This window comes from Strix aluco, chromosome 21, assembly GCF_031877795.1.
Source record: "Strix aluco isolate bStrAlu1 chromosome 21, bStrAlu1.hap1, whole genome shotgun sequence".
NCBI lineage: Eukaryota > Metazoa > Chordata > Aves > Strigiformes > Strigidae > Strix > Strix aluco.
In genome coordinates, this window is record NC_133951.1 from 8818601 (window position 1) to 8831642 (window position 13042).

A 13042-nucleotide genomic window follows, 5' to 3' on the forward strand; every position below is an offset into this window, starting at 1 on the left:
GATTGAGGTGACTTTGATACTGCGCCCGGTTGTGCTTTTCTGAATATTTCAAATGGTTTGAAATCAACTTTTTCTGTCCTGAAGAAAGTACCTCTTTCAAGTCCTTCTGTTCCAGGAGTAAAATAAACTTTTTATGGTGTGTGTCAGAAAGAAGGGAAGTATTTAAGTATTTTGCTTGTACCGGCAAAACCTCCTTCTTCAAGCCAAAACTAAAGAACAGGGGATGGTGGTCAGCACCAAGAGCAAATGTGAAGAGGGGACCATGAGATGTTCAGGCTTTTAAGAAGTCTGATCCTGTTTCATATGCTCCTTAACGAGCTTAAGCACATTACTAGTGCTTCCAAAGCTGGGGCAAATAAACATTCAGAAGACCTTTTTCTGGGGGAGGAACTGCATCTGGCCACTCTATAAATTGCATCATCCAGATTAAACAGGTGGGTAGAGGAAAGACACTTTTCTGTCTAATCTGTCATTAAGATTCCCCTTTCCATAAGGAGGCAGATGGACTCCAGGAGTGATTAAAAATCCCTAGGTATTTTAAGAATCAGTTCATATCTCCTTGCTCCCAGACAGAGGAGTGCACATGGATGCATACACATATGCTGCCTTTGCTGAATATTTTGTTCTCTTCCTGCACCAGTTCATCATTTAGCTGAGATGTTTTTCAGGTGTTAAATGGGATTGATTTGAGGTGACCTTCCTCGCTGAAAAGATTTGCTTCTTTCCTTTTGTACCTATGTAACATTTTTGCTTATGAGAAAGTGGTTAAATAAGAGCTTTCTTTCTTCCTGAAAATAGCTCATAATTGTTTTGCATTTGAGTTTATGGCTGTACTAAGGAAGTTGATCTAAGGAGCTTTGGGGGAAGTGCTCTGCAGTGACAGTATTCCAGACCAACAGCTAAAAAGCAGTAAAATAACACTGTAATGCAAACCTGATTTTGCTGGCTTTAGGAGTGCACAGAAAAAAACATACAGCTCTGGTGCTTCGATGATTGCTGCCGTCCAGACTCCCTCTGAAACATTTTCACGTGAAAGATGGGTGAAGAAGATCACGTGAAGAAGGGTGCCAAGTTGATGTTTTAATTTTGCAAAATATCTCCTTCTTTCAGTTTATTACCATGTTGATTACAATTCATTTGTAGTGATGGAGTGGTCAGGGCACCTTGGCTTTATTTCCAACATTGTCACTGCCTCAGTAAGTAACCTTGGGCAAGTCTCACCACAGTGACTCCATTTACCCAATTTGCAGCATGGTGATGTTTAAGGCCTCAAACTCTATAATGCAAAGAGATGAGAGTTACTTTTAGAAAAAATACTAAGAGGGTAACAACAACTGATTCACCCCAAATGAAATCACTTCAGAATTCTTTCCTGTGTTTTTGGATAGACACTGGTAGTTTCAGTGAATTCTCAGTTCCACAATCAGACTGTCTGTTAGCATGCTCTGGAAGGGGGAAGAAATGCCTTTCCCTTGAGAACATCAGCACCGTATCAGTTAACAGGTTCCCACGGAGACTGGTGTTTATCTTACAGTATATCACTGTGCTGAACCTGAAAGCAGGTAATATCATACTCCCTTTTTTCCTTCTCTCCCGTCATCTTTCACCGAATGAGCCTTTAATTGGCTGATGTCCTCTGCTTCCCTCGGCAGGAAATGATACGCTGTATCTGGAGCCACTTCCTCTGTGTTTTAAAAGGCAAATCCCCAACTCTGAGCTTCACTTCCAGCTTGCTCCATAGTCTGGGATCTGTCACTGTGAGTATTGCTGTGTTGTCAGAAGGAGGAGCCCTGCGTGGATGCTTCATTTGCATTGTTCACCTTGTCCTTCCCTGAGCGTAGACTGTTAGCAGTCAGTTCACTGTGCTGGAATTAGAAACCCTTCAGGCACCTGTCTTTGTAGAAGAGTTAGTAACTGTCTTGTCTTGTCCAAGCAGGACATTTACAGGCTAAAACAATGGTTAGAGATACTCTGTGGCATCTAACAAGGTGTCTGTATTTTCCAGCTCTGGTTCTGGTCCCATAACCCTCTTGACTCCTGTTCAAGAACCAGCTGGTGTGTGTCCTGATAAGGTATTAGCTGGTGAAACAGGTTGAGTAGTTGCTTCCTTCCCGTGGTCTTCATGTCTAGTTTTGCAATATCCTGAGATAAAATTGGTGTTAAACAACCCATCAATCCTGCTAGAGCAAGGAATTCTTGGATTTCTTGGAGGGTTATTAGGTACAGTTTCTTAAGACAGAAGGTTGGTGAAGGAGAGACTTGTTTGTCGTCCCATGTGTTTATTAAACTTGTGATATTTACAGCTATGAATGAATACTGAGACATGTTTTCACTGAGATTTTGCTTTCTTGGGGGTGTTGTGGGATGTTCTAGGTGCTCTGCTGTGTAGACAAGCAGGGGATTCTTTCCTGGCCAAACCCCAGCCCAGAGACTGTTCTGTTCTTCAGTGGGAAGGTGGAACCACCTCATGATAGCCATGAAGATCTGACTGATGAGCTCTCTACACGGTCCTTCTGCCATCCTGAGATGGAAGACGAGGTGAGTGATACGTAATCCATAATGTAGTGAGTTGGCTCTAATCATAGTTTGACTGACAAGCACAACGTGGTATTATAGAGGGGACCCTTTGCTTCTAGGGAAGTCCTATGCCATAATTCTTTGCTAAAAAGATAAAGAAGCTGCGAGGATAAGATCTTCTTTTACAGGAATCCTAAAGCACCAGGTGAATCAGTAGTGGCTCATGTTCAGCCACTGAATCACTGCTGTTCATTTTGCTGGTCTCTTGCAGCCCCATGAAAGAGATGCTTTGCTCTCTGGCCCGCTGGCAGACACAGTCCACATGACCAGTGAGCAGGAGAGGAGCAACTGGTCTAATGACCCCCCAAAGGCTCCCGATGCCCATGCCCACCGAAAGCCAAACAGCAGAAGCAAGCATCCCTCTGGGTCCAATGTGAGTTTTAGCAAGGACACGGAGGGTGGAGAGGAGGAACATGCTCAGGTAAGATACTGAAAGGGCACACAAGTAGTCTTTTGTGGAGCTGTAAGACAGACTTAAACCTGTAGAGTCTGCCCTTTTGGGAATTTAATTGGGAATTCTCTGCGGGATTCTAGGCTCAAGCTGTAATCATCATAACCAACTAGAATTTTCCTGTCTGTTGGACCAGGTTGTTGGTGACAGTGAGGTGTTGGCTTGTGAAGCTGAAGACTTTGTGTGTGACTACCACCTTGAGATGCTTAGCCTGTCCCAAGACCAACAGAACCCCTCCTGCATCCAGTTTGATGACTCCAACTGGCACATGCACTTGAATTCCCTCAAGCCTCTGGGCCTGAACGTGCTGCTCAATCTCTGCAATGCCAGTGTGACAGAGTGTCTGTGCCGCTTCTCTGACCACCTCTGCAACATTGCCCTCCAGGAAACTCACAATGCTGTGCTGCCTGTCCACGTGCCCTGGGGCCTCTGTGAGCTTGCCAGGCTAATAGGTAAGGAGAAACTGGATGAGTGGACACAGAGAAATCAGAGCTGTCAATAGACACTTAATCCTTAGAGAGCACAAGAAGAATATTTCTTCAGTCCTGGTTGCTGGGAAGGTGGAATTACAGCACTGACTCTGTTGTTGTTCGGTTGCCAAAGGAATCTATTAAAGAGATTGCTTTTGGCAAGTTCTGACATTGTAGACACTATCAAAGGAACAAATGTCATCAAGGGTATTTCCAGCCAGCCCTGGCTAGGCTGGAAATCTTCTGGCTCGAGTCCGCCAATCTCATCAGGGGACAAAGAACACCTGCTAATGGACAGATAGCTGCCCTGTCTTTACAGTAATGCTTTACCAGGAGTTTGGGTATAAATGATGGGGGGAGGTACCGTGTTTTATAGATGGGAAAACCGAGGCATAGGGGAGACAAGACATTAAGGTGACACTAGGATTAAAACCTGGAAGCTCTTGAACTCCCTTCTGTGCCTGTCCTTTGATGTCACAGTTTCTCTCTTCAATGAACCAGAAGCATGAAAGCTGTAATTACATCTACATTACATTACTAATAACATCTAGTGCTTCTGAATGTTTTTCATCATAGATGTTGAGCCATCTTGGTGCAGATGCACAGTGAGCACAGCTCACCTCCCTATTGCTGGGCACATGTCAGAATGAACGCAGGCAAAGTGGGTGGCAGAGAAGCAGGAGAGAGACCCTTTCTTTTGTCTTGGTTAGAGCCCGATTTTTCTCTTTGTGTTTACGTTTCAGGTTTCACACCAGGTGCTAAAGATCTTTTCAAGCAGGAGAACTATTTGGCCTTGTACCGCTTGCCAAGTGATGAGATGGTTAAGGAGACAATCCTGGGGAAGCTTTCATCGATCACCAAGAGGAGACCACCCCTGAGCCACATGATTAACCTTTTCGTGAAGGACACCACTACCAGTAAGGCTGCACCTTTCTTTGGGCATCCTCTTGGTATGGGAGGATCTTTTCCTCAGAGAGCTCAGAAAATGTCAGACTGGAATAGTCTGGAGTCCCTGTGGGGTGATAGCCTTGCTCTGCCCATGGCCAGTACAGATATACTCAACAAACCTTAGCAATCAGTGCTATGGCATACTGAGGGGGGGTAGTTCTTCCCAGCTCTCGCTTACTCCAGGATCATAAATAATTTTTTGAAATGATCTTAGATAACACATAGTAAAACCTATTTTCTGGGACCAAATGGCAGGGCAGAGCAAGGTGGGGATTTTGTTGGGTTTTGAATAGACTTCATTATGGTAGTGAAACTGATACTGCACAGGGTTGAATGTTACTCAGGGTTTTAGCTAGTGATGCTCATCCCTCTGATACCCCAAATCATAAATCATTATATTTGTGAATTGTCTAGTGTATTATATTGCATACTCTATTTCTATATTGCGTACTAAGAAGAAATCACAGAAATCCAGTGCAAACTCATGGTGACCATGAACACAACACCTGAAGCCATGCTGACTTCTCCACTCCTACTCCTTCCTATTCTCATAGGAATGGGCTGGGATGGAAAGGACATACAGCTGGGCACCATGAGGTCTTAAAGCACCTCAGCAAGATTTAACAGCTTGTCTGTTAGAGCTCTTAGGCTCTTCGTAATACCTTAAATTGACTGAACTTGGTTCTCTGAAGTTGACATATGTTCAATATTGAATCTGAAATATGATTATTATGCTGGCCAGAGATTTACCGGGTAAATTGTCTTTTATTGCCCAGTTCTTCTTAAATTCGTATCTTAATCTGGGGAGGAGCTTTTTCATTTGCCCTGATTGCTTCTATCTTGCCTTTGTGAGCAAGAATGTTTCTGATGCTGAGATTCCTAGAGTAGGGAAAAACCTTTAATGTTGCCTCATTTCAACTCCTTATCCTCATTTTTAAACGGTTTAGTTTAGAGGCTGGAGCTCAGCCGAATACATGTGTGACCTGGATTATGCTGTCTAGAGTAAATGCTAAGAGGAATTTTGCCAGTGGGGTTAGTTAACTATTGGAACACCTCTCACGTGATAGTCTTGTCCCTTGAAACTTTCTAAAATGTGTACAGTCAGAAATAATGGGTTATGCAGATAATACTGGGTTAACTGATATAAATTGGCTCTGTTTATGCAGAAGAGTCAGACCAGATGATCATAACTAACCTCTCGATACATTATTTGTGAATAAATCTTTGAATCCACCCACTTGCATGGTGTGCTGAAGTCAAAGGGAGATACATAATAAATTCTACAGCTGTAGCAGAAATAGGAGGTAGCTTATCTGTATGTTCCCTTGCTATTCCATTGAAATGTATGTCTCACATCTGGCAGTGTTCATCCCAAATCCATAGTAACCACATGGAAATGAGGGGCTCACTGACATCTTCAGTGGAGTAAAGTGGCTTGATACCATCTCTGTCTTCCTTTGCTATAGCTGCACTCTTCAATTCCTTTTTCTCTGTCTCACTGGCTCATCTGTAGTGGCTTGGTTCTTCCTAACAAGTCCCAGCAGTCATGAATGGCTAGTCATACTCCCTGTCCTATTCATTAGCTTTCTCCCTTGTGCCAGAGAAATCCTGGCCTTCAAGTTCATGATATAGGAAGGAAAGAGGCTGAGCTCACTTTACTGGCAATGACAGCTGAATGAACTCCTTCCAGTTTATAGTGTGTGCTGTCACTGTCGTTCACCCCTTAGAAGGACTGTCCTGTGGGATGCTGATGACACGGAATGGGAAATGGATTGCAGTTTTGTCAGGCAGGACTGTAGGTATGTCTGTGCATATGGTCATCTGCAAGCTCTTGCTCTGTGTCCAGGCCATAGGTTTTGCATGAATCAATAAACATCTCCTGTTCCCTGTTTCCTAGCCAGGACTATCTGACCATAGGAGCAAGGTGGGAAGGATTAGGTGTTTATACAATAAAATTAACCAGAGCTCTGCACAAGTACTCCTTTGTGTCCATGAGACAGGCTCCTTCTTTCACACACAGCTTCTATTCGTCTCGGAGGTTTGTTATGCTGATAAACTTGGCGTGTGATGACTATTTATAGCAGAAAGCAGGGAGCTGCTATGTTTTGGAAAATCCTCCGGTGTTCCTGAAGGTCCCTGCCTGGTTTGTGCGAATGGATATTCTTGGCTCTTGATTTCACCAACTAGTGTGAGCATTTGCAGTCAGCAACAATGCCTGCAAGAAGCCTTTGGGCTCATTTTTCTTGGCAGTGATGTTTTTTTCATTAGATCAGCTTTGAAGCTGTTGGGGGCAAAGTCACAGAGCAGCTGGAGGAGGGAACCTAGACAGAGAAGTCTACGTGTGTGCAATGTTAATCTATCAGTGCAAACGAAAGGGAGCAGGAAGTGTGGAGGGGGAGGCAGCCCTGCGTCCTTTAACTTGTGTCCTGTGCCTGGGTCCTGCATCAGACAAGTGATATCACACACCTTTGAGAAATGCTTTATAACACCTCTCTACAAAAGGGAATAAAAGATTTTAAGTCTGTATTAAAGAGTAAAGTAGTGGAAGAAAAAAACAGGACAAGCTGTGATATCCATTGATTTTCAGTTCTTCCCTGATCACAACATGAGTTACTTTTTTAGTCTGTTATGTTGAACTTTTGACCCATCCTGAGTTAACACGTTTTCAGGACCCTTTGTGAAACAGGCTGCTATCTCATGGGTCGCACTGTTAAATTGTCTTCTGCTACTTGAATGGAAGGTATTCAGGAATAGCTCTTACCCTTTAGATCCACGCCTGGCCTAAAATTGCATGCACTTTGATCCCCATAGGCTTATCACTGGTGCTTGTACTCTCATGAGGAGGCACACAGGAATATCTTTCCTTCTGCTCTGTTGGATACAGGAGCAAGGTATTATCCCACCTTCTGTAGAAGCAGGATTGTTAAGACAGTGTAAGGGGAGAACAGGAACTGACTACGTGGCTCACATTTTATCACAGCTTTGTTTGTACTCACAGACAAATAGCAGCTGAATACATATCATGCAGTCTTTAATAATTTCTCAGTGGAGACTGAAGACTTTCAACAGAGGAAAGGGAATATCCAGAGTGCATCAAGGCAGTTTGAGGGAACACTCGCTTTTAACAAATAAGGGAGCAGTTGATACGTTATCGCTTTCCTGGGAGCCTGTATGATGCTGACTAACTTTTCTCCTACACTTCAGGCACTGAGCAGATGTTTTCTCATGGGACAGCTGACATCATCCTTGAGGCCTGCACAGACTTTTGGGATGGTACCGATATCTACCCCCTCTCTGGCTCTGACAGGTGGGCAGCTTTGTCATTTGGTGCATTCAGGGGCTTCAGATAAATTGCAGAGGGAACCTGGTCATTTTGTTAAAATTCCCTTTACTGATGCTTGTTAAGCTATTTAATAGAAGCTTCAAGTAGGTTATGAACATGAGCTGTCTCTGCTTACAATTAATTGTTATAATTATAGCAATGTGGACTGTAAGACTAAGCCACCTCTTCCTGTATCTGTGAACCCTTATAAGTGGACTCTGATTGTACTATGTAGTAGGACCGGGAATTATAATCAGGTCACATGCTGGTGGCAGAGACTGTTGACAGCTTCAAACCAGTCCACCACAATCCATCACATCCTTTTAATCCTACTGCAGTATCTGACAGTGTCTTGCATTTTCATCTATAGGCAAAATTTCTGTTCCTGCTAGCAGAGCAGACCAGTAATGTTTAGTTTCATTGATTAGCAGCACATCGTTCTTCTAAGTCTGCTTATCATCAGATGTAAGAAAACCCCCACTGGTCCTTTTTGGAATATTTATCATCTTAGAAGCTATTGAAAAATCCCATGTATAGTCTATAATTTGTTACGTTTATGAGCTCAACATAGACAAGGAACTTTACACTATTCCAGTGACTGAATATTGACTAGATGGAGACTTCACATACAGCTCCTGGGACCCAAACTCTGAAAGGGGATAGGAGAAAAGTCTGTTATTCTAACTATCTCTGCCATAGATACTATTGTCAGAGCTGTCAGTTCCTTCCTTGGTGTTTATCTCCCTACAGATAAATTCTCTCTGATGAATTAAGCTTCTGCTGTCATGCAGTGAACTTCCTTGGAGTCATCTGGCAGCCATATAGAGCATATTATGTTAATAAGTGTATTCAAAGAGTACTGTGTTCATACTCATCAATCTAACTGATGAACAAAAAGAAATGTTCACCACTGTGCCTGTTGGAATATGTGGTTTTGTTGCCCTGTAGTGCCTGCAGCTTAGAGAATGCAGAAACAGTAAGGAAGGGCTTTTTCAGCGTCTCTGACCACTCCTTATGGAATACATTTTTCCAGATACCCAACTGGTGATTTCTGCATTGAACTACAGCGTACGTTGTCAGAAATGCAGCACATTTCTGCTAACTTTGTCTTTTTTTTGTCTCTTCTACATAGGAAGAAGGTCTTAGATTTCTACCAGCGAGCCTGTCTCTCAGGATACTGTTCTGCCTTTGCATACAAGCCAATGCATTGTGCCTTGTCCTCCCAGCTCAATGGCAAGTGCATAGAACTGGTGCAGGTCCCCGGGCAGAGCGCGATCTTCACATGCTGTGATCTCCCTGGGACAACGCCCATCAAACAGAGCAGTCGGAGGAATAGCTGGAGCTCAGATGGTATGTGTCTTCCGTGCTGTCTATAACAAGGTCTGCTGCTGGGCCAGGTGCTTGCTTTCTGATCAGCCTAGAGCTGTAAGAACATTGTTATTCAGAGTAGCAGATGGAAATTGAGAACTAAGGGTTTCTGAAGTAGATGCATTTCCAGAGGAAGTAGTGATGTAGCAGCTGGTAGGTATGTTTCTAGTTAAGTTATTGAAGCTTACAGAGAAATTCTTCTACTAGTGGGAAGTCTGTTTCTTGAAGCAGGGAACTGAGAGTCAAGACTTCTGGGTATTTTGATACTTGGTTTGCTATTTTTTTAACTTTATGGAAATCACATATGTTGGGTTTTTCAAAGGAATTAAATGTATGGTGATATGTGACTATTCTCCCTTGATGAAATTCGTTGCTGTGCTGGAGGAACTGATTCCCACTAGATAAATTGTACGTCATCTCCAGAACAGCAATGGAAACTGAGAAATAAGCACATACCATTAATAAGCACATAACTCCAGTAGGCTGTTTTGGAAAAGCAGTCTTAATCTTTCTGCCTTGGTCTCCCATTCTGTAAAATGTGAATAATGGGGTTTCCAACAGCTGGTAAGCAGTTGTGACTGAGTTTTCAAAACACTTTTCAGTCCCACCTATGGCAAGCTTTGCAACTGCGTGAAGTATTTTATTATTTTGTTCCTCATGCTGCATCCAGCTCCCATTCACCACAGGCTGATTGGTGATGGTGAAGGAGCGCTGTCAGAGAACCTTTGCAGGGTCTTTGGGAGTGTCTGCAATGTCACTGGAGGGAACGTGACCCAGTTCCTTTGCATCAGCCCCTTGTACTCTGATGCCACTCTGCCTCAGCTAGACTCACCATGTTGTTTAAGCGCAGTATGATGTGTTTAAAATGCACATGTGAACATTATGCAGCATACATCCTGTACCTTTCTGCCCCAGTTCTTTGCGACTGATCCCTGTTTTCCATTTTATCTTTTTCCTTTCCATGCTCACTGTTTCACGCTTGTATTCTTGGTCGCATATGTGGGGATGTCCTGAAACCGCTTCTGTGATTGGGTATGCTGGGACAAATGGATGTCTCTTCATCTTTCCTCCTATATATGTGTGTGTGTGTATCTGCATGTTTCTGTGTATCTGGGTGCTGTGTCCTTGGGTGTTATCATGGTGGCCTCTCCCACCATGTGTATTTTGTCTGATGCACATGTGGCCCTTTGTGTCTCAATGCAATTGCGTGTTGTTTGCATGCCTGAAGAAGGGATTGGGGAAGTGATGGAGAAGGAAGACTGTATCCAGGCTCTGAGTGGACAGATCTTCATGGGAATGGTCTCATCTCAGTATCAGGCCCGTCTTGACATTGTCCGCCTCATTGATGGATTGGTCAATGCCTGCATTCGTTTTGTCTACTTCTCCCTGGAAGATGAGCTCAAAAGCAAGGTAAGCTGTCTTTGATGAACCCCCTGAACTTGCATGTCCCCTGGTTGTCTGACTGGAGAGTTTAGCTCCAATGCAATCTAAGGTTAATCCGATTCTGCTAGCTAATGGGGCCAGAAGGTACCTATGCTCCAATATGGCATTAATCTACAATGCTCTGGCCTGGACAGCTACACTAAAATCTTTCATCTGCTCACCTACAGGTGTTTGCTGAGAAGATGGGTCTTGAGACTGGCTGGAATTGCCACATATCTTTAACGCCTAATGGTGATGTGCCTGGCTCAGAGATCCCTCCCTCTAGCCCCAGCCATGCTGGCTCTCTGCATGATGACCTCCATCAGGGTGAGAGAACTGCATCTAAGCCACTTTGAATGCCACGTGTTTCCTGGATGGTTCTTTTAAACCCATTCATAGGTTCCTGTGTCCTCACCAGATACCTGATCCTTCAGAGCTTTGAGCACAAAACTGGATGGGCCTGAGGTGTGTGTGTGTGCATGTGAGCGAGAGAGCCTTACATTTACAGCCTTTCTACCCAGTCAGTACCACAGTTGTTGGAAACAAACATCCTTCTGTGCACCAGCTGCCATGATTTTACAACTGCTTATCAGTGCTTTTGGTTCTTGCTGAGGCCCTGGTCAAGCCACTGAGGGTCTCTTGCCTGTGTATTACTCTTTTTTTCTTACTTCAGGTGGGATTTCTTTACTCTCTTCTTCCCCTAAAAGAAGAAAGAGAGCAGAACAGATAAACTATCATGCCTCAAAAGAGCAGAGACTAGGCTCACGTATCTACCTCTGAGCAGATTAGTCATCTGAAAATACTGCATTTTAGATGACTGAGTGGGATCTAAGTGTTGCTAACCTAGAAAATCAGGCCTCACATTTCCTGGCTTCTGCAGCACCACGTGAATATATCATGTGGGTGGCACAGGGGTGGCAGAGGAAGGTTTGTGCTTATTGTTTATGTTGCTTCTCTGCTCCAGTTTCTCGAGATGATGTGGAGGGGCTTCTGCTGATGGAAGAGGAAGGGCACTCGGATCTCATCAGCTTTCAGCCAACAGACAGCGATATCCCCAGCTTCCTGGAGGACTGTAACAGGGTGAGGCCCCCTTTTCCTACACACCTTGTGCTGTTGTCATGGTCAGCGGTATCACCTTGTTAGTCCCAGAGGGAATTCCTCCTCCAAGCAGATTGATTGACTGGTTTGCACTGGGACTCCTGATTTCCCCCACCCTCTTCCAGCTTGGTATCGAGAGCCTGGGACGTTTGGGATTCTCTCAGTTAATCACTTCTGGTGAACAGGCCTTTTCTTTGGAGTTTCGGAATGAAGATGACCACACATGGGGTAGCCTTGAGAGCCACACCTCCGTCCATCTGGGTCCCGTTCCCACGTGCTGGGCAGGGAGTGGGAACATCCCCACATTCCGTGCAGACAGAAGAACCTTTTGTCTGTCCTCCAGCTGTGAGCTATGGCTGGTGCTGCCCAGTAGTCAGAGTGCAACACAAGCTCTTCCTGCCTCATAAAGAACTCAGACATGCTCAGCAGAGGTTAGAGTCATATCAGAGAGAGATGCAGATTTAAAAAAAAAAAAAATTGAGAAAATCTATTAGGCCTGGTTTTAGAAAGCAAGAACCCTTGGCTTGCTGTGTGTTGATGTGGCTACAATTGAAATAGATTTAGTTGCTGAGAGACAGCACATAGTCTCTGACTAGATTCTCCACACAGGTAAAAAGTCCTTAGAAATCCTTGAGCACAGGTTTATCATGCTGATCTTACAAACCCTGAGGGCTAGCACAGACAGCTTGGCCTGTCAGTGTAGAACTTCAGCAGGAGACTTTTTACAGTGGCTTGGGAAAGCCAGATTCTGTTTTCAGGGACATCAGCTTGTGTCTGATCTTGAAGTTGCATAATTCTGGGAATCATAATTCTCACTTCAGCAGTTCCCTCTGAAATGCCTCTCCCACACACATGCTCCCCTGCTTAGTGTTTTTCTCTTTTTCAGGCCAAACTCCCACGGGGGATCCATCAGGTGAGACCTCACCTGCAGAACATAGACAACGTGCCTTTGCTGGTGCCCCTCTTCACAGACTGCACCCCGGAGAGTAAGTGGCACAGAACCTGGGTTGTCCTGCCCCATCAATACCTTCCCCATCCATTTGCTCTGGCTTATCTGGGTGTGGACATGAGTGAAGGGAAGGGGATACAGTCCAGAAATCTAGAAGGGCATTTTGATATTAATGACCCTCAATTGCTACCTGTGGAAAGCCAGGTGTTAAATTCATTTTAATGCAGCTGTTCCCTAGCTACAGAATTGGGCTAAGAACCACTCCTTTCAATTTGCATTCAGAGACACAAGAGCAAACATCCAAAATGCTACTGCCTTTCATTAAATAAGCATTATCAGTGTGCTGGGAGACTTTGATCTCTGCTCACAACCCTCTCTGCCTTATATAACTTGGAAATCACTTCCCAGAAGAATTTTCCTTTAGCAGTTGCTGTTAA

General features: G+C 44.2%; 1 protein-coding gene across 5 annotated transcripts in view; it reads left to right on the top strand.

Annotated features, from left to right (window-relative positions):
- The window catches only part of TMEM94 (transmembrane protein 94), a 54520-nt gene that overhangs the window by 29918 nt on the left and 11560 nt on the right, over positions 1 to 13042 (top strand). For 4 of the 5 annotated variants that reach the window (XR_012625984.1, XM_074847330.1, XM_074847332.1 and 1 more), the window contains 11 exons: positions 1653 to 1757; positions 2374 to 2538; positions 2789 to 2998; positions 3165 to 3480; positions 4242 to 4415; positions 7651 to 7753; positions 8901 to 9118; positions 10365 to 10546; positions 10747 to 10885; positions 11523 to 11638; positions 12543 to 12642. Coding sequence is in view for 4 of the 5 variants with exons in the window: in XM_074847330.1 (XP_074703431.1) it covers positions 1653 to 1757; positions 2374 to 2538; positions 2789 to 2998; positions 3165 to 3480; positions 4242 to 4415; positions 7651 to 7753; positions 8901 to 9118; positions 10365 to 10546; positions 10747 to 10885; positions 11523 to 11638; positions 12543 to 12642 (1828 nt within the window). In the remaining variant the exon portion in view is untranslated. The remainder of the gene's footprint in view (positions 1 to 1652; positions 1758 to 2373; positions 2539 to 2788; positions 2999 to 3164; positions 3481 to 4241; positions 4416 to 7650; positions 7754 to 8900; positions 9119 to 10364; positions 10547 to 10746; positions 10886 to 11522; positions 11639 to 12542; positions 12643 to 13042) is intronic. The other variant, XM_074847331.1, reaches the window with a different exon arrangement.